The sequence below is a fragment of the Mirounga angustirostris genome, unplaced genomic scaffold, assembly GCF_029215605.1.
Source record: "Mirounga angustirostris isolate CCGP_5_RB_7025 unplaced genomic scaffold, mMirAng1.0.hap1 SCAF_1, whole genome shotgun sequence".
Lineage (NCBI taxonomy): Eukaryota > Metazoa > Chordata > Mammalia > Carnivora > Phocidae > Mirounga > Mirounga angustirostris.
Window position 1 is genome coordinate 2032886 of NW_026991709.1, and position 23924 is coordinate 2056809.

General features: G+C 61.1%; 2 protein-coding genes across 2 annotated transcripts in view; both read left to right on the forward strand.

Moving 5' to 3' along the window:
• TSPEAR (thrombospondin type laminin G domain and EAR repeats) overlaps positions 1–23924 on the forward strand; it is a 56015-nt gene that overhangs the window by 26527 nt on the left and 5564 nt on the right. The window contains exons 3-9 of the mRNA XM_064577257.1: positions 4130–4368; positions 6336–6426; positions 7489–7645; positions 9283–9414; positions 10063–10289; positions 11495–11681; positions 12711–12940. Of these exons, the coding sequence (XP_064433327.1) occupies positions 4130–4368; positions 6336–6426; positions 7489–7645; positions 9283–9414; positions 10063–10289; positions 11495–11681; positions 12711–12940 (1263 nt within the window). The remainder of the gene's footprint in view (positions 1–4129; positions 4369–6335; positions 6427–7488; positions 7646–9282; positions 9415–10062; positions 10290–11494; positions 11682–12710; positions 12941–23924) is intronic.
• LOC135362280 (keratin-associated protein 10-7-like) lies at positions 1352–2248 on the forward strand. Its single transcript, XM_064576167.1, has one exon. It carries the CDS (start codon positions 1352–1354, stop codon positions 2246–2248), a length of 897 nt encoding a protein of 298 aa, XP_064432237.1.

A 23924-nucleotide genomic window follows, 5' to 3' on the forward strand; every position in this document is an offset into this window, starting at 1 on the left:
AGACCCCGAAGGCTGCACACTGTGTTTCTATGACATTCTGGAAAAGCCACGTCACATCTGAGTAGTGACTGAGAGTCAGCGGCCGCAGGGGTTTGGGGTGAAGGGAGGTGTTGCCAGGATGGGGAGCACAAGGGACCTTCTGCATGGCCTGGTGGCGGTGCGTGGGCGACCGCCAAGGCTCAGAGCCGCATGCCACCGAGTGCGTTACGTGCAGGGAGGAGGGGAGGAGGGGAGGACGGTGAGCCGCTGCTTGGCTCTGTCAGGTCAAATGGGCAAAATTCCTCTCCCTGAAGAAGTTAAGACTTGCAAACTGCTAGTTGCTTTTTGTTGTTGTTGTTGTTCTTGATTATTTTTTATATTCTACTTCTCTTTGTTTTTGTATTGAGTTTGCTGGACCAGGTGGTCTCGAGATGCTTTCATGGACGGTGTCTGAGTGGCAGTTTTTCAGAACAGCCAAAGTATCAGAAGTGCTTTACCTTCCGCACACTGGGCGGTTTCATGGAGTCACATAATCCAACTTCTCTCCCTCCAGCGTCAAAGATTTGGGTGCATGTCTTCAGGCATCAGGTTCACTGAGTTACGATGCGATGCCGATCTCTCCCAGGGCATCTAGGATGCTTAGGTTTGGTGAGAGAGTTCACCCATGTGCCTACACATGCACCGTTTTCTGTTCATCTCATCCCACCTTTGGTCAGAATTACACATCCCAAGACCCCAACTCCCTCTGCTCTGAGAAATGTTCCCTGTGGCTGACCTGTCTTTCTGGAAATCTTGTAAGATGGACATTGGATCTTGAGGGCATCATCCGTTTCTCTTAAGTTTACCACATTCCATCTCTGTCATCTGGGCTGAGACACTTTTTCTGCTGTGCCACTCACCCTGGACCGCGTGAGCCACCATGCAACCCTCCGTGTGTGGGGGACGCCCTGCAGCTGATCAGCACACCTGTCCCGGCTTTGCGTCCTGCCCACTCCCCGAGACTTGCCCGCCACACCGCGGACCACACCAGAGAGCACGCCCCGGGGCTCCAGGACTCTAGCTAGGTAGCTCCTGTGCTGTTTGCTTAGAGAACTAAACAAATTCGGGGGCCAGCCCCGTCCTCAACCAGGACAGCGTTTTACAAGCGGCAAACGCTCGTGTGTAAATAAAGCAGCAGTAATAAGCACTCTCAGGACTCAGTCAAAACACTAGCAAGGAAAGGGAAGTCCCAGGGAGTCTCTGGCTGGACAACACACACCGTGGAGGGTATAAAAGCCGACAGACAGCCCGAGCACCTCACACACTCACACACACTCACACACTCCCACTCCCACTCACAGTCACACCCTCCTCCAGCCCCACCGCCCCCGCCATGGCCGCGTCCACCCTGTCCGTCTGCTCCAACGATCTGAGCTACGGCAGCCGCGTCTGCCTGCCCGGCTCCTGGGACTCCTGCCCCGACTCCTCCTGGCAGGTGGACGACTGCCCAGAGAGCTGCTGCGAGCCCCCTTTTTGTGCCCCACCCTGCTGCACCCCCAGCTGTTGCCAGTCCAGCGGCTGCACCCCGGCCTCCTGCCTGACCCTCATCTGCACCCCCGTGAGCTGCGGGTCCAGCCCCTGCCAATCAGCCTGCACCAGCTCCTGCCGGCCCTCCTGCTGCAGCTCCTCCCCCTGCCAGGAGGCCTGCGGCGCGTCCGTCTGCTGCAAGCCCGTCTCCTGCACCCCTGTCTGCTGCAAGCCCATCGGCTGCACCCCTGTCTCCTGCACCCCTGTCTCCTGCACCCCTGTCTGCTGCAAGCCCGTCTGCTGCACCCCTGTCTGCTGCCAGGCCTCCCCCTGCTCGGCCTCCTCATGCTGCCAACAGTCTAGCTGCCAGCCCTCCTGCTGCAGCTCCTCCCCCTGCCAGGAAGCCTGCAGTGGGTCTGTCTGCTGCACCCCTGCCTGCTGCAAGCCCCTCTGCTTCACCCCTGTCTGCTGCACCCTTGTCTGCTGCAAGCCCGTCGGCTGCACCCCTGTCTGCTGCAAGGCCTCCCCCTGCTCAGCCCCCTCCTGCTGCCGGCCCAGCCCCTGCTCCTCGTCCTGCTGCAGACCCTCCTCCTGCGTGTCCCTGCTCTGCTGGCCCGTGTGCAGGCCCGCCTGCTGCATGCCCGCCTCCTCCTGCCACCCCAGCTGCTGCCGCCGGGCCTCCTGCGTGTCCCTGCTCTGCCGGCCCGTGGGCCCCCGCCAGGCCTGCTGCGTGCCCACCTCGGCCCAGAAGTCCTGCTGCTGACGGGGCACGTCCCCACCGGGGCCAGCTGGGCTCAGGACCCACCCAGTGATGGTGGTCCTCCCAGGCCCCCTCAGTCCAGTCCTGACCCCAGGACGGGGTCCCCCATGTGTCCACTCTCCTGACCTGACCTTGACCTCCTAGCTCCCAGGCATGCTGCCCCCGCCTCCCCCCGGGAGGTGCCTACACCCGTTCTGGTCCCCTGTCCTTCCCTCCCAGTTTCTCTGCTCGGGTCCCTTGGCCTCAACTGCCGACCTGTCAGCACCTCCTCGGGTTCCCCAATAAACTCACTTCGCCAACGGATCTGCTTCCTTTCATCGGACCCTCATGGGGGCGGGGGGATCCCAGGCTTTTGACCAGACACTGGTCTCCTCCCGCCGCGAACATTTGTAGGAATGCGGGACTGAGAAATCGCACAGGGCAGGGGCCGGACTCCTCTGGGCAGGGCCCCGGGGTGGGAGTCACGCCCTCGCCCAGGACGGTCAGTGCTGCTGGGCCCTGAGTGCCCAAAGCCAGAGCCCAGGGACGTGGGGATTCCCGTCCCAGCAGGGCCGTGTGTGATGTCAGTGCTCCTTCCAGCCCCTTGTCTCATGTCCCGAGCCACCACCGTGAGGATTTTGTCCTGCCTTTGTGGCTCTTGGCTTCCACGCATCACCCCACTCCCTGAAAGATGCCACATGGGAGAGAGGGTTCCCTTACTGTGGAGCATACGTCCGGGTGCCACGTCCCAGCCTGGAAACCAGTGGGGCCTGTGTGTCCCCTCAGCACCACAGGCCGTGCGACCCAAGCGTGCCAAGTGCATTTTACTGGATTTGGTGTTAGGTTGAAGACAAGGATCCTGGCGGCTTTAACCGAGTTGGCAGCATTGTTGCCTGGGAGTGGGCACTGTTTTAGGAGGCGGGGGCTTGCTGGAGAAGGTGTCGCCCAAACTTCCACACCCACTCTAGCGCCGTCAGCCCCCTGAGCCGCACCCTGAGCTGCACGGGTGGACAGTCAAGTGTGTGCGGTCTGAGCTGGGAAGTGAGGCGCCCCAGGTCTCCGGTTCCGTGGCACTCAGCACCTTCACACTGTCTTGCGCCATCCCCACCATCCGTGTCCAGACTTTTCCATCCCCCGCTCTGAGCCTGATGGCCGCTCCTCCCCAGCCCTGGCACCCCCGTTGTGCTCTCTGTCTCTGAAGGGGGCGGCTCTGGGTCCCTCACGGAAGTGGGACCATGCAGTACGTGTCCTGAGAGACTGGCTGACCTCCCTCAGCGTGACGTCCTCTGGGGCCACCGGTGTGGACGCTGGGACTTGTGTCTAAGGCTGAGTCACTGTGCCCTGTACGGGCCGACCGCGGGTTCCCCGGCTGCTTCTGCATGTTAGCGCCTGTGACTAACGGGCCCGGCACGCGGTGCATCTCTCCGAGACCCAGCCGTCCGTCCGGGCGCTGGCCCGGAGCGCTTGCTGGGTCCTGGGCTGCTTCTGTAAGGCTGTTTCCAGGGCACGCCACTCCGTTCTCTACGACAGCTGCCCCACGGGCCGGGCGCCTTTCCGCGCCCCGTCCCAATTTCCCTGCAGTCCCGTCAGCACGCTCTCCTGGGTTTTGCTAGTAGCTAGCCTAATAGGTTTGAGCAGGGCTTTTGGTTTTGTCACAGACCTCGGTCACCGCAGTAGGCCCTGCCCTGCGAGCCCTGCCCCCCCCGCCTCCCCTGTCCAGCCCCCACTCTCCTCTGTCCACCGTCCCTTGCTCCCACCTTCCCCTGTCCCATCCTCCCCCGCCCCCACCCTCCCCTGTCCACCCTCCCCCGCCCCCACCATCCCCCGCCCCCACCTTCCCCCCGTCCACCCTCCCCCATCCACCCCCCACCCCCGCTCAGCCCCCCGCTGCACCCTCTCTTCCAGAAGAACGAATACCTGTTCACAGTGGTGGCGGAGGAGGCGGACGCCCTGCTGCTCGGCCTGCGGTACTCGCCCACCCGGCTGCACTTCCTCTTCCTCAGCCAGGACCCGGCGGGTGCCTGGCAAACCCGAGTGACCTTCCACAGCCCCGCTCTGACGGACAGGGAGTGGCACACGCTGGTCTTGGCCGTGTCTGAAGGATCCTTCTCCCTCACCACGGACTGTGGCCTCCCACTGGACATGTAGGTAGCCGGACGCCAGGGGCGGGCGGCGCGGGGCTGTGCGCTGCCCGACAAGATGCAGCCGGGGCAGGGGGGCAGGGGGCCAGGGCGGCAGGGCGGCCGTCCCGGGTGCGGCCAGCATTGTGCAGTGCGCACCGTGGGCGCTCGGTCGTGTGGGCAAACAGCCGCTGGGAACCATCCCCTGAGGCAGGAGCGCAGGGTCGTCGGCAGGGTCCTGTCCTCCAGAAAGGCCGGTGGGAGGGGGCGGACGCAGGCGCCCCTGGGTGCGCTGGGCGTGGGGGGTGGGGTGCCCTGCTGAGTGTGGGCGCCATCGCCGAAGGCCGCAGAGGAAGTTCACAGACGGCTCAGGCAGCGGAGCCAAAAAGCAGCTGCGGCCAGTCCGGCTCTGCGGTTTCAGCACATCGTTTGACCCAAGACTTGGTTTGCTTGTCTGGGCCGAGGGAGTGAATAGCCACTAAAACTCCAAATAAACAGGCAGAACCATCCTCTGGTAGCTTCGACCCAGCCCCGGGGACTCAGAAGCCGGAGTCCGTTCCCTGTCCCGCCGTCCCCTGGTTGCGAGGCTGGACCAGGGCGCGTGGGGCCCCACAGCTCCACCAGGGAGTGACGACCCCCGTTGCCCTCAGCTTCCACCCTGGCTCACGGGGCTGGGCACTCTTTTTTTTTAAATCACAAATTGTCCCGCTTGCATTAAATCTACCATTATTCCAAATATTACTTGCAAAGGTAGAACCTCACTCTGCTTTGTTGGATGACACTTACTCCCTAATAAAAAGAATCCTTGATATTCAGACACTCTGTTTAAATACGTCTCTACCACAAGTGCCCCCCATGCCCCCTGAGTACATCAGGGCCTTTACCGGGTGATGACAGTGGGGACCCAGCAGTGGGGACAGCTCTGGGACGGGCAGGAGCACGGGCCAGGGACGGGACGGAAGGAGCCAGGGCTGCAGCCGGTGGTGGCCAAGGAGGAACCTGGGCCCTGGGACCGGGCTTCACAGAGTGCACACTGTGATCAGAGCTGTGATGGGAGCATGGGTTATTCTGGGAGGCGGTCAGGAACTGGCCTCACCACGGCCAGCTGTAGCCAGATGCAAGCCTGGAGGGAACAGGTGCATTTACGGGAGGGCATGGCATCGAGGTGCAGGAGGCAGTGAGGAGAAGCACTTGTCTGGCTCATCCGCCCCAGAGGCCCCAGTCAGGGCATCCCCTCCAGCCGGCGCCCACCTTTCCCCTATCCCCAAGCTTCAGCCTCCACGTCCACATCAAGACCCAGCTCTGGCCACATCTTCCAACATCTCCCAGGTCACCAGCAAGGACCCTTCCCTCCCAGACACCATCCGTTTCCCCACAGGCTTGGTGGAGGGTGGGCAGGCTAGGGACCCAGTGCCAGTAGGAGCCACGGAAGGTTCCCGAGAGATGGAGCAGCCACCGAACAAACACCTCTGCAGTGACAGCTGCCGGAGACTCTTGTCCTGGGGCAAAGAGCATCCCTCCAGTTCAGGTCCAGCAGAACCTGGGAATGGGACCTTGCTTGGAGACAACGTCTTTGCAGGTGCGACCGGGTTCAGTTGAGGTGGTCCCGGAGCAGGGCGGGGCCCCGTCCCGAGTCTGGTGTCCTGCTAAGAAGAGGAGAAGAGGCACAGAGAAGGCTATGTGAAGACAGGCAGAGGGCACGACATGGGCTACAAGCCGGGGACTACCAGAAGCCCCCAGAAGCTGGAAGAGGCTAGAGGAACCTCCCCTGGAGCCTGCGGAGGGAGCACGGCCAGGTGGCACCTTGACCTCAGACTTCTGGCCTCCAGAGCCGGGGCTCGTCTGCTGCTCAAGCCCCCAGCGTGTGGTGCTTGTTACAGCCGCCCTGGGAAGCGATGCCTCTCCTGTGCAGCTTCTCCCTGTGCTTTTCTGCGTGAATGGCTGTGACCCTGCTCCCCCATGGCCCTCAAACCACCCTCAAATGTTTTCAGAATGGCTGACGTGCCCTTCCCGGCCACCCTATCGGTGCGAGGAGCCCGATTCTTCATCGGCAGCCGTAAGAGGACCAAAGGCCTGTTCACGGTAGGTAAGGGAGGGGCTGCCCCAACATCCGTGCTCACAGAGGGCCTGCCACTGCAAGCCTGGTGTCCTCACGCTCTGCTCGACAGATCGGTGTGTGTGCCACGTGGGACCAGGGAGCCCTGGGGTCCACTGGGGCCCCTTACTTGCCAGGCACACTTCACCCTGTTCCCGTGCACACTCATCCTCACTGCCCCCAGAGCTCACACCTTACACTCTCAGGGCCCTGCTCCATGTCCTCTTCCATGGAGACCTTCCCCCACCCCTCAGAGAAGATGGGCCTTGTACCCATCCCCTGTAGCCCTGACCACCTCAGACCAGCTATGTGCTTGCTCATTAACTGTCTCTCCCTTAGACTGCAGGTGGGGGACCTTGTTCCATGAGTGTAGGGGCTTTTGTTTCCTGCCGTGTTGTGTCTAGACCCATGCCTGATACGTGATAGGTGCTTGGTGAATATTTATGGATGGCATGCTTGGGTGGATGGATAGATGGATAGCTGAATGGGCAGGTGGATGGACATATGGCTGGCTGGATGGATGGATGGGTGGATGGATGAGTGATGGATAAATGGATGGGTGGGTGTGTGGGTGGGTGGGTGAACATATGGGTGAGTGATGGATGGCTGGATGGTTGGAAGGATGGACATATGGATGGGTGGATGAGTGAGTGAGTGATGGATGGATGGGTGGATGGATGAATATATGGGTAGATGGACGGATGGGTGGATGAGTGATGGATGGATTATGGTCGATGGATGGGTAGATGAACAGACAGATGGACAGATGGATGGATGAGCAATGCAACCCAGTCCCTCTAGGTTAGTTCACAGGAAAAACCCCTTCCATGACTTAATTACCTTAGAATGGTGTATAGTTCCCCACCGTTGCTCTCAGTGCTCCCCACTCCCCCCAACCAATCAGCAGACTCTTCTCTCCTACCTCTAGAGGTGAATAGACCCTTCATCCTCCATTCCCACCCCTCCACCAGGGTCTGGACAGGCTGAGCCCAGTGGTCCAGGCGCTCTCTGGCGACAAGGTTCTGAACATGCTGTCCCTCTCTCTGCAGGGCCTGGTGAGGCAGCTGGTTCTGCTGCCCGGCTCGGACGCCACCCCAAGGCTCTGTCCCTGCAGGAGTGCCGAGCTGGCTGTGCTGTCCATCCCCCCTGTCCTGCAGGGTCTCACAGGGAAGCCAGAAGATAATGAGGTGCTAAAATATCCCTATGGTTAGTAGGTCAAAGCCACCCACTCCCCCTCACTGATGGTGGACCCCAAGAACCTTGTCACTTTCCCACCTCTCCTGGGAGCAAAGACAGGAGGGTGATTATCAAATCGACAGAGAGACTGGCCCCGTTGGACACACCAGCATCACCCAACTTTCCTCCAGGTGGCTCGCCCAGTGGCCGCCAAACCCTGCCTGGATGGTGCCCTCAACGGACCACTGGTCCTGCTTGGGATGCCCGGGGCTGTTCCCTGACATCATCTTCCTTCTCTTGAGCCTTCTGATTTCCATCTGCTGCCTGTTTTCCCCCAGACCAGTATTGGGGTCTTTATCCCCATCCCTCCCTGATAGGCATCTAAATCTCAGCCCCTGCCCCAGTGGGGACCCCGAACTTAGGCACATTTCAGTTGTCCGTGATCCCCCAGCCCAGAGGGTCCCCTGCACCGTTCTCTTTAGTGTGTACTTGTGTGTTCTCCATGTCAAGTTACAGTCTGGACGGTTCGTGTAAGCCACACCCCTGCACCGGAGCTGCCAAATCCCCTCCCACCACCACTCTGCCAGGCGGGGAGACAGCCCAGGGGGAGTGGGAGAGGGAGAAGCAGGCTTCCCGCGGAGCAGGGAGCCTGATGCAGGGCTTGATCCCAGGACCCTGGGATCATGACCTGAGCCAAAGGCAGACGCTTCACTGACGGAGCCACCCAGGTGCCCCCCACCTGCTGCTTTTTATTTTTTCACATTGGAGAGCACGTTACTAGTCTACGGATTGGGGCACCTGGAGGGCTCAGTTGGTTCAGCGTCTGACTCTCGGTTTTGGCTCAGGTCATGATCTCAGGGCCGTGGGATCCAGCCCCACGTTGGGCTCCCTGCTCAGTGGTGAGTCTGCTTGAGATTCTCCCTCTGCCCCTGCTCTCTCTCTCTCTCTCTAAAATAAATAAGTCTTTAAAAAATAGTCTATGTATTGATGCAGTTTATTGCTATGATATTGTGAATAATTTTATAGTAACAGTACAATTTTGAATAATTTTTATCATAAAAGAAGAGACACAGAGGAAAATGATTTCCCTGCACAGTGAAGTTTTCAGGCACTCCATGGAAGTTTCCCACATCCGTCCAGTTCCAGCTCAGAACAAGAGGCAGGAGGCGGGGTGTGAGCCCAGGCCTCCACCGGGCGCTGATAACATCCAGGTGCCCACAGCGCTGGCTGTCGGTGTGGATGCAGCGCCCACGTTGCTGTGAATCGGCCCCGCAGCACCATCAGGACCAGTGGGCTTGGCCCGAGATGAGGTGTAATCACCAGAAGTGATGGGGTCAAACACCGAAAAACAAGGCAAAACTCAAGCTTATACAAACTCGCGCCAGAGAGTGACAGGTCCGAGAGACGAGCAGGGCAGCAGTGTGAAGACTGAGGCTTTTCCAGGGGAAGATGGGCCGCCCTCTGCAGTGGGCAGGGAGGCCGGCAGGGGAGCCTCGTAGCCTCTGTCCTGCCGTGTGGGGCCTCGATGGAGACCCCTGTGTCTTCATGGTCCCCACGTGCAGAGGCAGAGGCAAAGGCAGGACAGCCGGGGTCAGGGGTCCACCTCCCACTCCGTCTTCCTCCAGGGAACCTGCACCTGGACACTCCTCTTCCTTGTCTCCCCCCAGAAACCGACATGAAGGTGACGCTGGGCTCCCGGCCTCCGTGCACCAAAGAGGAGGACGCCCAGTTCTGGTTCGACGCCAGCCAGAAGGGGCTGTTCCTGTGTGTGGGCAGCGAGTGGGTCTCCGTGTTAGCAGGTGAAGCGGGCTCTGGGGACTTACGGCTCTTCTCGAGCCAGCATTACTTGGGGATAGGGAGCGACCCCCAGGACAGCAGGCCTGCAGGTTTCATCTGGAATCGCATGTCCTCCTGGGCAGGGCTGGTCACTCCCCGCGTCTAGTCCCCGTGGTCCCGAGGGGGCAGCCTCCTGGCACCCTGTCTGCCCCTCGGATCACAGATGCCAGGCGGTGATGCCAGGAGCCTGGAAGCATGCTGTTCCCCCGAGTGCTTCCCGTGTGGAGACGAGGAGTCGAGGCTGCCCAGGGCGCCCGGGACCCTCGCCCACAGGAAACGGGAGCTGGCTGCAGCCGCCGCTCGCGAGCCTTGACCCCAGTCCCTTGTGCACTTGAGGGTGCACCTTCGCGGGAGGTGGGAATGCCTAGTTTGGACCCGACATATCCGTGCCGTCCAGTCAGTGTCCCTGGCCGCTCAGCACACCACCCTGAAACCCATGCGGGCGCCAGCAGGCTGCCTTGGTGGCCTCTCTGTGACGGCAACATGCGCTCCGGGCAAGTCGCCCCGGAGAAAGCCCTGACCGTGGCTAGAGCTGGGGGTCAGGGCTCGGGGCCCTGGTCGCGCCCCCGTCCTGGGAGGCGTTAACCGGGTCTCCACATTTCTGTCACCAGCCAGAGAAAAGCTGGACTATGTGGAGGAGCATCAGAGCCTGTTCACCAACTCGGAGACGCTGGGCATCGAGGTCTTTGCCATCCCCGAGGCTGGGCTCTTCGTGGCAGCCGCCAACCGCAAAAACACATCCGCCATCTACAAGTGGACAGATGGAAAGTTCGCCTCATACCAGAACATTCGCACGCACCAAGCCCAGTCCTGGAGACACTTCACCATCGGGAAAAAGGCAAGTCTGCACCCAGCGACCGTCTCGATCCTTTTCAACTTGGGAAAACCCAAAGGTTGGGACTGCTCATGTAGATGGTCTGGGAACGTATTTCTCATGGTTTCAGTCTTACTCAGGTTCTCAACAGCTTTCAAAGTCGGACACTTGGCGGGGTCTCTAAATCCAGAATGTGAAGTCTGTTCGGCTTCCTACAAAATAGAAAACAAGACCATTCCTATGACACTGTCCAGTTCTACGTAGACCCATCGGGGCTCAATTAAAAGCTTGTTGGCCCATTTGATGAGCTGGTCAACAAGGCGGAAATCATCTGGGGAAGGAGACAGACTCACTGCAGGGGGCCGGGCCCGGAGGTGAGGGTGGGACGCTCACGGGCAGTGCCCCCCGCTGCCAGGGCCGGACGGAGCAGAGGCACAGGCGGTGGGTCTGAGGGGCTGCCCCCAGCATGACCCGTTGTCTAATCAGCTCCATCTACACCCTCGACTCCAGGGGCAGTGTCCTGGGGCCGCCGTCCTGCACCCGGCCCTGGAATCGCTCACTCAGCAGTATGTGAGTGCCAGGTACCGCCTGCCCTCACCCAGGCCTGCCCCGAGGATGAACAGGGAGCAGAAAGGACAGGCCTCTGCACTCCTGTTGCTCGCAGCCCGCCGCGGCCCGGCCGCGCTCCCAGTCCCGCGTGGCGAATGGCTGACTAGCGCTCCGGCCCTTTGGTTGGCCACATTTTCATATAAAAAATGTGAACTTTGCATCAAGGAAATATCGGGAAATTCAGAAAAACAAGGGGCGAGGGTCTGTCCGGTCAACGAAACAGGTGTGGGGCTTACTGAGCGCACGCTTACTTCCGGGCTCAGTGGGCGCGCCCCACACACCGAGCTGGCTTGCCTCCTGGTCCGGTTGCACGCTGGCCACCTGTGTGTCTAACTCAGCTACATGACAAGCGCGGGCTTCTATATGGGTGGAGGGCTTTGTGATGTGTTCTCCTCATCCAGGTGATGAAGGACAAGTCTGGGCATAAAGCTGTTCCCTAGTTTGGGGATAGAGATGGGGACAACGGGCTGACGAACACAGACACGTTTAAGGGTCTGGAACGGGATGGACAGATCCACAGAGACGGTGGCCCTCGGACCGAGACGCGGGTGCTCAGAAGCCTCGGTGCCAGGCCCCTCGAGTACACAGCAAGAACCAGTGTCCCGGGCTCTCTCGTTCAGGTCTTCCTGGCTGTGGCCAATTTTGAACCGAATGAAAAGGGTCAGGAGTTCTCCGTCATTTACAAATGGAGCCAGACGAAGCTGAGGTTCACGCCATACCAGAGGGTCCCCACCCACAGCGCCCGGGACTGGGAGGCCTTCAAGGTGGCCGGGGAGCACTTCCTGGCCGTGGCCAACCACCGGGAAGGTAGGCTGTGGCCGTCCACGAGGAAGGAAACCACGGGGGCGGGGCGGGGCGGGGCTGACTCACCTGCGGGTTAACAAATTACAGTAAGTCACTCCTGGCCCGATTCTCTGGGCTGGGCCATCTGACAGCGACGTCTGAGGCAAGCACACCTGAACACCTTCTCCCCGTCCAGGTAGGAAGACAGGTGCGCGGTATGTGTGGGTGCCTGTCCAGGAGAGTGGTTGTGGGAACGTGGGCCAGACCACCTCATTTGAAACTAACCAACTAACTAACTAACTAACTGGCCTCCTCGGAGGAGGGGTTGGCTGAAACAGGTGTGAAGGTGAGCTGTTGGACCGGCAGAGGGACGGTGGTGTGGGCAGTGTGCTGGGAGAAGGATGCGGGGCGTTGTCTCGTGCCCTCTAGACGCAAACTCTGTGATGCAGCGGGCACGGTGGGGGACGGGCCTGGCCGAGGCTGGGGGCCTGGTTTCTGGGCCTGTGACCGCCTGAGGGGCCGCAGCTGGCCCCTCCTGGTGGTGCAACTCCGGACAGCAGGGTCTGAGGCAGCGGGCCCTGTAGGGCATCTGCGGCCAGGGAGCTCTGTCTGTAGGGACCCCACTCATGGGCAGCGGGGCCCCAGGAGCCCGCTAACCAGTGCTCCCCAGAGAAGGAGTGTTCCGGGAGAAGCTGGCCCCACCCCACCAGGGGGGCTCCAGGGAGCACAATGTGGACAGAAGGTGCGAAGGCCTGAGCTGAGGGGACAGTGCGGGCGGCGGGGTCGTTGGGCAGGGGGAGAGGTGAGGCTGGGATCCCATCTCTAAGACAGAAGGCCACGGGGGGAGGGGTCTGGAGCCCCCAAAGGAGGGACCCAGGGAGGGCTTTCCCGTGGGCACAGGGGCAGGGAGCGCAGGGGAGAGCAGGGACGGTGCCCAGCGGCCAGAGGCCCGACGGCACCGGACGGCCCCCCGGGCCCTGGGGCAGGTCCAGGGCAGGCTGCCACGAGGGGATGTCTGCCTGTGGTGTGTGACGGCGGCCGCCTGGCTTGCAGGTGACAACCACAACATCAACAGTGTCATCTACAAGTGGAACCCAAGGACGCGCCTCTTCGAGGCCAACCAGACCATTGCCACATCCGGTGCCTACGACTGGGAATTCTTCACCGTGGGGCCCTACTCGTTCCTGGCGGTGGCCAACGCCTTCAACGGCAGGTCCACGAAGCTGCACTCCCATCTGTATGTCTGGCTCTTCGGCTCCTTCCAGCTATTCCAGGCCTTCCTGGTAAGGAGCTGGCGGGAGCCCCGTGTCCCGCCTCCGGCAGGCCACCCGGCAGGTGGAGATGCGGGACCTGGGGACCGCAAGAGCCAGGACCAGCACCGCCTCCAGGCCCCCCTCACCCAGGCAACACCCCCCACAGGAGGCTCAGGCTGAGTCCCTGGGGCCCTGAGAAGAGCCCGACAACGAGGTGGGAGGGGGCCCTGCCCTGCCCTCCCTCTGGCACCGAGCTTCCTGGGTGCTCAGCGGGCCCCGTGGCCCCTGGGCGGGTGTCCTGGGGCAGCCGGGCAGCAGGCGCCTGACCTGGCCAAGTGCGGGGGCGGCCCTGCCCACTTGCACTTCAGACCGTGAGGGTCCCTCAGCTGGTTCCAGCCTCCACGGGGCAGGCTGGCAAAGCCTTTGAGTGGAGCTAGGCGTGACGAGTGTTTATCAGGGCGGGACAGGGCCGGGCGCCCCGGGGAGCCCTCTCGACTCTGGTCCTGGCCGAGGGTCCTGGAGAGGAGGCACAGGGGCTGGGCGGGGCCCACACCACCCATCTCGGGCCGCAGGGCGGGCACTTCCCTGTTGTGGAGGGAGCTGTGGGCACTCCGTCTCTACTTACTGCGATCCTCATGGAGAGCATGTCACCAGCAACATGACTCCTTCCTCCCTGGGTCCTTCCGGAACATCCCTTGCCTGTTTCTCTGGCCCCTCGTTCGCCCAGCAGAAATGCTTTGAGGGCTCTCTGCGCCCCGGGGTGGTGACTCCTTTGGCGTCGGACGTCGGGGGCAGAGGAGGAAACGCGCCGAGCGCCCCTCCTGCGGGGTCTGCAGGGAAATGGAAGGGCGCTGAGACCAGCCCTGTGCAGAAAGCCCAGGGAGACTGAAAGCTGCTGGAACATTCCACACGCACCGTCTCCTCTAACACAAGCCTGGAGGCCGCCTACCGGGTGGGTCTTAAACACGAGGAGAGAGATGACGTACCAGAGCGCAGGCTCCCTCCGCGGGCGCCCCCTCCGCGGACGCTGGCATTGCGTGTGGGAGGCGGAGCCGGGGCGCTCGGAGAGCCCCCAGCGCAGGGACCAGGCCAGCGTGCTCTGGAGAACAGCTCCTGCTCGTTCCTCCGCCATCCAGGGCCGCGCCGTGCACACCCGGTGGTGGAGGCCGACCCGCCGCCCACCATCTGCCTTACAGCACTCACAGTGCAGCCGGGGCGCCACGTCCAGGGTCCGCGCGGCGGGCAGCGCCCTCGGGGAGGGGCATGAGGACAAGCTGCAGAGGGGGCGGCCGGGTCCGCGATGGGCAGGCGGAAGGCGGCGGCCGAGAAGAGCCGCGCTGAGCGGCCCCCGGCTGCGGTGGGCAGGAGGGAGTGGCCGGGCGGCGTGGCCGGCGCGGGGGAGGCGGGTGGCCAGAGCGACACGGAGGCACGTGTGGGAAGCCGGTTCCCGAGCTCGACCCCGAGTTTGCCAGCAGGAGGAGGTCATTCCTGGGGCTGCCATTCCCGAGGGGGGCGCCCCGGGAGCAGTGGGACTGGGGTGTGCGTGGTTCCTTGCAGCCTCGCACCTTCTTGCGGGCTGAGCCAGGCGGGCGGCAAGTGCCAGAACCAGGAGCTTCGCCCACCTCCTCCCACCCGGTCCTCACAGCCGCGCTGTGCGCTGAGTGCTGCTGCAGTCTCCCTTTACACCCGGGGACACTGAGGCACAGGGTTCCGGGACCGGCGCCTGGCAGAGCTGGGATGGAACCTGGTGGTGCGGTCTATGGCTCTGTTCAGTGTTGGACAGAGTCCTCGAGCAAGAGCTCCTTCTCCTTCTCCTCACCATCGTGGTGAGGCCGGACCCCCAAAAACAGCTCGGCCGGCGCGGGGCAGAGTTGTCCCCCAACAACGGGCCTGGGTGTGTGTTCGCCAGTTTAGGAGAGCATTCAGCGATGGACTGGGAGCCGACCTCGGGTAGCCACGTGGGGACTCGCAAGGAGGCCTGGACACGCAGGGCCGGCGGCTGAGGATGACGACGCGGCAGGGAGCAGCCGTATAAGGGCCTGTAGGTGACAGGCTGATGGCAGCTCGTGTGGGAACCCCGTGAGCTCTAAACAACCTCCGGTGTCACCAGAGTCGCAAGGGTGCCCGGCCCGGGGAGGGGTCCGGGTGCTCGCACGTCTGGAGCCTGCACGAGGGGCGACCACAGGAGCTGAAGGCTTTATTTTGAAGGAAGATGCAGGATGATTGCTTCCAGGTAGCTAACGGGTGGCTGGGGGACGGGGGAGCAGGCCCCTGTAGCGTCCCGAGAGCAGGGTCCCGTCGCCAGCACAGAAGGTGCTGCCTGCTGCCGTCTGGTCACCCACACCAGGTCTTCAGCAGGGCCGACAAACCATGCATTTGGAAGGAATTGAGTTCCTGCCGTGGGTTGGGATCGCATTTGGGAGATTATCATCCTGCGGCTACCAACACCGTGATCCTAAATCTCCTACACTTGAACAAAAGGCCAAGTTAGAAAGCTGTCTTCGTCAAGGGCCACAACCAGATGCCGCCGCTCCTGGAGGCACCGCCTGCCTCGGACAGATGCCGCCCACCACCGTCCTCATCAGTGACCATGAACGGACATCGAGGGATCCCCAGGTGTTTGGTGAAGGACCCGAAACGTGAAATAGTCAAGCTCAAGTGTAGACATACACCCGCACTGGACCAAACCAAGCTAACTCTAGGAACACAAGGAATTTTAAAAATTGTAATTGCCTTCAGGTGATTGTAATTACCCTAATTACCTTTTAAATTCTAATTACCTTCAGAAGTATTCAAGAAGACATCACATTTATAGAGTCAATAGAGAATGCCATGAAAGGACAGAGTTCTCGGGTATTAAAATTATAGTTGCTGGCCTTACAAGAAGATACTCGTCAACCGGACTGGAAAATCAAGGCCAGGGAAGCTTCTAGAATGTAGAACGAGAAGATGAGGCAGACAGAGGGGATCGACCCGGGAGATCTGGAAGGAGTGACGCAGGAGCAGAGAGCACTGGGGCCATCGAGGGGCTCCCCGGACCTGGGAACGCCCCGTCAGCTGGGGGCGCTGGCCCTGGAGACCAGCTCAGAGAGGCTCAGGCCGCCGCGTGCCGCGGGTTTCTCACCCGGGTTCCAAAGGACACCACTTTCAGTCTGAATTCTGTGTGCTGTGCTGTGGGCGGGAGAAGGAGCCCAGGCCACTGCAAGTGTCCGTGGCTTCCCGCCACCAAGGGTTAGTCCTCACCGGGGTGAAGCGCCACGAGGGTCCCCAGGGTCTCCTCCGCCATGTGGCTGCTCCATCCGTGGGGAGGCGGGAAGCCCCCACTGGCCATCACCCCCAGCTCATTCTAATTACCTTCAGAAGTATTCTGAAGGTAATTAGAGGCGCTCAGTGTCGGCGCCCATTGGCCAGCACTGGTCACATGAGCCAGCGCAGCTGCATGGGACCCGGGAAATGGGGGGGGGTGTCCTCGAGGTGTGCACCTGCACACACGGGAGTCTCCAGACACAGGGAGTCAGAATCGGAACTGTGGCTGCAACCAAGGACGGGGGTGAAGGCAAGTTCCAGCAGGACAGTCCCGATGGCCTGAGGGGGAGAGTCCAGGAGGACTGCATGGACGTGAGGGCTGACAGGTGTGAAGACAGGATGGAAGAATGAAGGTGCAGGCATGATCTGCATGTGGGGACCGTCCCCAGGGGTGGCACGGAGCTCCTCCCGCCACTGAAACCCCCAAGAAGGGCTAGGCTCCGCGGGAGTGACATTGGGAGGCGGCCAGGGCACCGTAAGTGCCAACAGCGACATCTCGATCCTGGAGTCACCCTGTGGACAGAGTCTGGAGGCTTGGTCTGGGGTCCGACACTGAGTACTTATGTTGGGGTTCCTTAGTAGAGGGACAAGGGCAAGGGGAGGTGAAGGAGGGTAGGGGCCCCATATCGTCTTCCTAGAGCTCCAGGAGTCAGAGGGGTCTCCCTGGGACCCCTTAACGGGGACAGTCACCCACAGCCCCCAGGCAGGGGCCCAGGCCCGGCACGGCAGGCTGGGCTCCCAGACCAGCAAGACCAGATGGCCGTGGGCCCTGCCCTGTGCTTGGGGAGTGGTTTTTCCTGTTCCTGACAGCCTCATGCCAGAAACCCTGGGATTTCCACCGATGGCAACCCTTCTTGCCTCCCCCTCTGAAAAGCCTTTCTGCCATTTGCAGAGCAAATATTTAAAGGGAGGTCTGCAGTTGCCCTCGCTTAGCTGGCTCATGAGTCCCCTTCAGGTCCATTTCACAGATGAGGACACTAAGGTGGGATGTGAGGGGACCCAGCCGGGGACACCAGGTGCGTGGAGGAGCCAGTCCATCCATGCAAGGCCCCATCATTTGGGGGGGAAGCCTGAAGTCTGGCCCGGGGCCCTGGAAGGGGTCCCTGGGGACGTGTGTCTCCTCACTGTGCCCGTGTGTGCGGCTTGTCCCGCTGAGAGACTCCCAGCTCTCTATCAGTGGGGTCAGGACAGGAGGCTGAGCGTTGCTGAGTGGACTCACCCAGGGTCGTAGCCCGCTCTGGAGGGCAGGTAGGAGACATTCCTGGAACATGGCTTCAGGACTCCATCCTCAGCCACATTGGCGGTACACAAGCCAGCCCCGAAGGTAGCGGCCGGTCTGCGGGGGGCTGTCCCAGGAGCCAGAACTCTGGGGGCTGCTGTCCCCTGGCCTTGCAGGCTGCCGAGGGAGGCCCCGGGGCGGCCAGCAACTTCATACCCTGCCCAAAGTCCTTCCCTTACATGCCCCATCTCCTCACGCCTCGATAGTGCCTCAAACCCCAGAAAATCCCACTTTCATGTTTTGCCAGCATTTTTCGCATTGTGTTTAAATCCTTTTAGGTCCTGGCATTGCCTTAGTGTGTTTACTGTTTGAAGTTCTGCAATATCTTTGTGACCATGAGCTTTGAAGCAGGCAAGCCTGGGTGCTTTGAAAGCCTGTGTGCTCGGAGAGGTGCTGACCTCGTGGGGGCCTTTTCTGGACATGGGGGGCAGAGGGTGTTTGAGGAGCGTGCACACGGACTGTGCTGGGAAGGAGCCGGGGGGCGGCGGGCGTCGGAGTTCAGCTCAGGAGGAAGCCCCGGCTGTCCAGGCTTTGTGGCCAATGTAAATGGGAGGCTGGCTGCTCACCCTGGGACACATTCTCCAGCCCCACCTCTCTCACCAGGAATTCCAGAACCTTCCTGCAGGCGGCAGAGACCAAGGCTCCAATGACTTGGCTTCATCATCTTAGAGCAAAGGAGGCCGGAGCTGGGTGTGTCCAAGAAGGCACAAACTCCATCCACGGGAAATCCACCCGCCAGCTGCTGGGATTTCTGCCCCCTGAGCTCACTGGCTGTGGGGCCTGTGGTCACAGTCATCAAATGTGGACCCAGCGTGGAGGGGGAGGGGAGGGGAGGGGGAGCAGTTGACCACGTCGGGGTTTGTTGCCCAGGAGGCGGCCTGATGGGTGTGAGGGGCCGGCCGAGTGCCCACGGGACCCCGGGCGGAGAGAGTCTGAAGTGCAAGGGACTCAGGGCATCTGACAGGGGGAGGGACGGGCAGAGGTGCTGCCCGGTGGTCAGCGGGTGTGTGGGGGCGGTGGGTGAAACTGGGGGCTTCTCAGAACTTCGTTTCCACAGAGCATGTAAACATCCAGGAAGGAGTCGGAAGACAGGCAAGAACGTTGGGTTGAGATCTGCACCTGAGAGCTGGGTGGTGTGAACGCCCCTCGGCGGTCAGCACTGCTGGACGGCCCTGGGAAGGGGGCTTCCTCCTGGCGCCTTCTGTTTGCTCAGGGGGCAGGCAGCCGGGGAGGGGGCCCAGAAGTCGGCCAGGGAGGGTGCCCCCTCCAGCCTCCCAGGATGGGACCCTCACCCACCCTGGCCAACTGCCTGCCGTGAGGACAGCGGCACCCCCACCCCGGAGCCCTCTGGGGGGCGGCCTGTCCCCCCCTGGCAGCACGCCCTGCCTCCCTGTTCGGCTCCCCAGGCACTCCCAGACCTCGATTCTTTGCTCCATCGAAGCCAGAACCCAAGGGCCTCCTGGCCCAGCCTGATCCTCTGATTACTGGGAGCCCACCCATCCTTGAGGGAGGCCATCAGGGGCTCCAGGGGCACCTGGCTGCCGAGTCCCCAAAGCGCCATCATCCCGGCCAGGCGCTCGGGCAGCCTGCCAGGCACTGTGCCAGGGGCTGTCGGGGCAGGCACCAGGGGAATTCCGCTGGGAAGGGGGAGCCTGCCCAGCCCAGCAGGTGCCCGGCCACCTCACCAGGTGCCAGGCAGGCTTTGGCAGGGCTGTTTGATGTGGGAATTTCTTCTCTCTCTGATGAGTCCCTAGTGTACCTAGAACTCAGGAGCCGCCTGACATCAGGCCCCAGGTCCCCTGTGCCCCCTGCCCAGGCTGGCGCAGCCGTGGGCAAAGACGCTCCCCACTCTGGCTTCCAAGCGGGAGGAGCCCGGCCTATGGCTGAGGGTGCAGGTGTTGGCCCTGTTCTGTGAGGGGCTCTGGCAGCCCTGTGTGGGGAGGAGGGGTCATTGACGGCCAGCGGCTGCAACCCCGGGGGGGCCTCCTGTGGGTCTCTGCCACCCTCTGCCCACATGAAATACCGGATGCCTAGCTCAGTTTACATTCCAGGTAAATGATGAATAATTTTTTAGTAAAAGCGTGTCCCCAGTAGTGCACGGGATACACACAGGCTGAAAAATCATTGTTTATCTGGAATTCAAACTGAATGAGATACCCCTGTCCTTGCAGTATTGGGGGGGACACACAGACCGGAGGCAGGATGAGGACCCCTCTAAACCACACACACACCTGAGTGCTCCTTCCTGCTGCCAGCCACACCCTCGGCCTTCCTCCTTGCCTATGGGACCTCCTCTGCCCGTGCTCCCGGAGCCGCCCACAGCCCCTCCGCAGTCCCCCCATCTGCACCACGCTGGGACTGCAGACGAGGGAACCGACTGAGGGTCGCGCACCTTGGAGCTGGGAGGAAGCCCTGGCACCTGGGGAGAGCCTCTCCTCAGACCACCTGCTGGCCACTTGTACAGCAAGGGTGTGCACGTGTGTATGCATGTGTGCAGGTGTGTGCGTGTGTGTACACAGGTGCACGAGTGTGCAAGCACACGCAGGTGTGTGCACGTGTGTGCCCGTGTGCGCATGCAGGCACGTGCAGGTGTATATGTGTTCAGGTGTGGATGTATGCATATCGGTGCACGAGTGTGCAAGCACACGCAGGCGTGTGCACGTGTGTGCCTGTGTGTGCATGCAGGCACGTGCAGGTGTGTGTACACACATGTACATGCAGGCACACATGTGTATATGTGTGTGTGGATGTGTGTGCGTGTGTGCATGCAGGCACGTGCAGGTATATGTGTGTGCATGTGTGCGCATGAGTGTGCATGCAGGCACACTTAGGTGTGTGTGCATGTGTGGATACGTATGTGTGTGCGTGCAGATTTGTGCATTTACAAGCGTGCAGTTTCCCAGCGGCGTGGTTTCCTCCGCACAGGGCTAGAGGGAGCCTGTGGTCTGGCGGGCTGACGACTCCCGTGTGGCCTCTGCGGAGTCGCAGAGCTGCCCTGTGGGACTCTCTGCACAGGTGTAGGTCCCTAGCAGGTGTCCTGTGGACAATGCTGACGGCTCCATGGGCCCCAAGTGTCTCTGAGCCTGCATGGATGCTGTGAGGCGGCCCCAGGGGACAGAAAGAGTGCCACCTCATGGAGCCGCAGTGAGGAGAGGACACACTCATCCAAAGGAGCCTTAGCCCAGGTCCTGGAGCCTGCACGGAGTCAGTGACCACCAGGTGTCCGGGCCCCTTTGTCCTTGTCCTAGTGAGTCTTATTCTTTTAGCTGAAACTCACCTGTTTCTGCTCCTCAGGACCGGCCAGACCCGTTTCTGGAGGCCCTGGACTAGGAGCCCATTCAGGGGCTGCGGGAGGACTGTTCTCCGCCACCGGCCGGTTGGCTGGGCCACGGCAGACAATGGCACCCTCTGCTGGGCGTGGAGAAAATGCCACCTCGACCCGCAGAGTCTGTTCTTTGCCCCGTGGCTGGGTTGGCCGGTCGTCAGGGGGACAAGCAGACAGGCTGGGCCGCACACCCCGAGTTTGCATGTGGGGACAGCGACATCCAAGCAGGTGACAGATGTGCCAAGGAGAGGGAGGCATGTGAAGCCTGGCCCTGGCTGGTCTGGAATGTGAGATGTCCCTCGAGCACAGGCCTCGCTGGGCATTGGGACGCAGTGGTGGACCCAGGGTGCTCCTGCAGTGCAGCCAGCTCCGGTCCAGCCGGGACAACCCAGGACCACACAGGGAGGACCTGCCCCCAGGCGGGACGCACCGTCCCCAGGGAAGCAGCCCAGTCCCCAGCCTACCCACTGCGTGGCTTTGGGCATCCCTGCGTCCCTGGGCCCGGGCCCTAGTTGATGCAACAGAAATCCTCTGAGACCCCGGCCCTGAGCATGACACCAAAATGTACAGGAGGGAGGGTGCTAACAGCTACCTGCTGCCCAAACACGAGGAGTGTCCCTGTGTGAGGGGGCACGGCGGCCAGCGGGGATGCCTTCTTTAAGGTATGGGGGTGACTTCCTGCCCTCGGCTTGCTGCAGGAGCTACACAGCAAAGGGACGTGCCTCAGACGGACCTAAAGTCCTGAAAACCGATCTCTTTCTTGCTTCGGGGGAGGCTGTGGAACACGGACCCTGGATGTGTTACCCCGTGCCGATTGTCTTGGCAGCGGGAAAAGCTGAAAGTTACCCTTGGGAGGAAGGAACGGACCGTCCGCCTCCCACCCATGCCTGGGGCCTCACACGCTGCCAACCCCACGCTTTCCTCCTTCGCGCGGCTCCCCCTGTGCCCCTCCGCAGGGCAGGTGGACCTGGAGGGCACCGAGCGCCTCCTCTGGGCTCCGCCTTGGCCACACGGAGGGTCCAAGATGAGGAGGACACGTTGGCCTCTGCCAGTATTTTTGGTTTTACACATTTGGTATGAAGTGGTCTCTCCGTGTCTTCAAAGTTGTAATTCTGGGGACCAGAGATAGTGGGCACGTCCCCCCCCCCCCATTTGCTGGCTTCCTGTAGTTTCATTTGTGAAATGTCTATTCAGGTCTTTGCCCACATTTTACTTTTTCTTGCGTCTTCATTACTGGTATGCAGGAGTAACAGCTGGAACACCACAGGGTCCCCGCCACCTGTGCATGCTCCGCGGGCCACGTGCGCCCCGAGCTCACCTCCCCGGGGCCGCGCATCCCCCGCACACCCTCGCCTGCCCCCGTGGCCGCCTCCAGCCTTCCCCGTAAAGCGGGCCCCCTGGCAATTCGTTCTGTCAGTCTGTCTGAAAATGACCTTAGCTGGCCTTCATTTGTGAAGGCTATTTTCACTGGTTTTAGAATTCAGGGCTTACATGTTTTCCGTTCAATGATGCTGAGGATGTTTTTCCGTGGACACTGAGCTTCCCTCGTCCCCGGTGTCGCCGTGCCCTGCGGTCCCGGACGTGTCTTCTCCCGCTGCCTTCAGGCTTCTCGCTCTGTCTTCTTTGTCAGCTGCCTGTGTCCAGGCGTGGATCTTTGTATTTATTCTCCTCTGGGTCTCTGATCTTCTTGGATCTGTGGTTTGGTGTTTTTAATCAAATATGGAAATATTTTAGCCCTCATGCATGTAAATGTTTCCTTCTGTCTCCTTTTCCTTCCCTTTGGGGACTCCACTCACCTGTGGGTTAGGTCACCTCATATCATCCTATGGAGCATGGGTTCTGTTCACGTGTATGAGAACCTTTTTCCCCCTTTGTGTGCTTCCATTTGGGTAATTCCTGTTGGTGTCCCTTCGGTTCCCCAATTGTCCCTTCTGGACGGCCGGGGGGCTGTCAGTCCCATCCCGTGAATGTTTGAATCTAGATATTACATTTCAGTCACGGGATTGCTCTTCAGCTGCTGCAGTGTTCACAGCTGCCCGGACGTCCCCATTCCTTGCTCACCGCGTGCGTATTTCCCCAGAGGCTCTCGTTGTACTCATCGGAGAGTCTGCATCTGCCAGCTTCAGTGTTTGTGGCTGCTGGTACATTTCTGTTCACTTTTTTCTCTCAGTTGTAGATCACACTTGCCTTCTGCGTGAGCCTCTAGCCTCTCGACTTGTTTGTCCCTGGGTCCCTGGACGCTGGCCCCAGGTGTGCAGCTCAGGAGCTGGACAAAAACTTGAGAGAGGTTAACATGGCGACATTGGGGCTCCCCCTTCCGGGGCTCCCTCCTCTCTCGGATATTCCCCTGCCATTTCTAGCCACTTTGGAAGCTCCAGACTCTCTCCTGGGGACCCCCAGCCAGCCAGCCTGTTGCACCCACTCGAGTGCCGTGGTCATGTGGTGTGGGGTGAGGAGTCCTCAGAGGGAAAGTCAGACAAACATGCACCATGTGCCTGTGATTCCCTTGGTTCAGGGGTCACGGCCCCTCCAGTGTCTGCTTGCCCTTGGCCACTGTCCAGAACCTTCAAAAGGTTGCCCACACAACTGCGTTTGCAATTGCTGTCAGCAGGAGGGCCATGGTAGCCTGCATCAGAAGCTGAAAGTCAGGAGGCAAACTTTCAAAGACAATTTCAATGCAAAGTGAGCCACTGGAGCTTCTGCAGTCCATGGGGACAGATGGGGTCAATGGAGCCCCCTTTCTGCTGACATGGGAACGGAGAGCCCGGCAGCGTCACTCCTGAGCCTGTGGCTCAGGCTCCCCGGGGGCGTTTGCATGCTCTTCCATCAGCCACAGACCCACCACGGGGAGCCATGCTCTCTCTCTCCTGCTCGACCCCCACCATTTGTGGTCTTCCTATGTGGTTGCCCAAAGGGCCTCTCCCTGCACTGACCCTTTGTTTCCCCAGAAAAATGTCTCCACCCATTTCCACCCCCACCCTCTCTCTTCAAGGCTCAGACTCAGAGCCTGGATCTGGACTCCTCTGGTCCTCTCCTTCCCCGTGAACCTGCACCACCATAATCCTGAGATGCTGGCCACACCCTAGACATAAACGTCCTCCTCG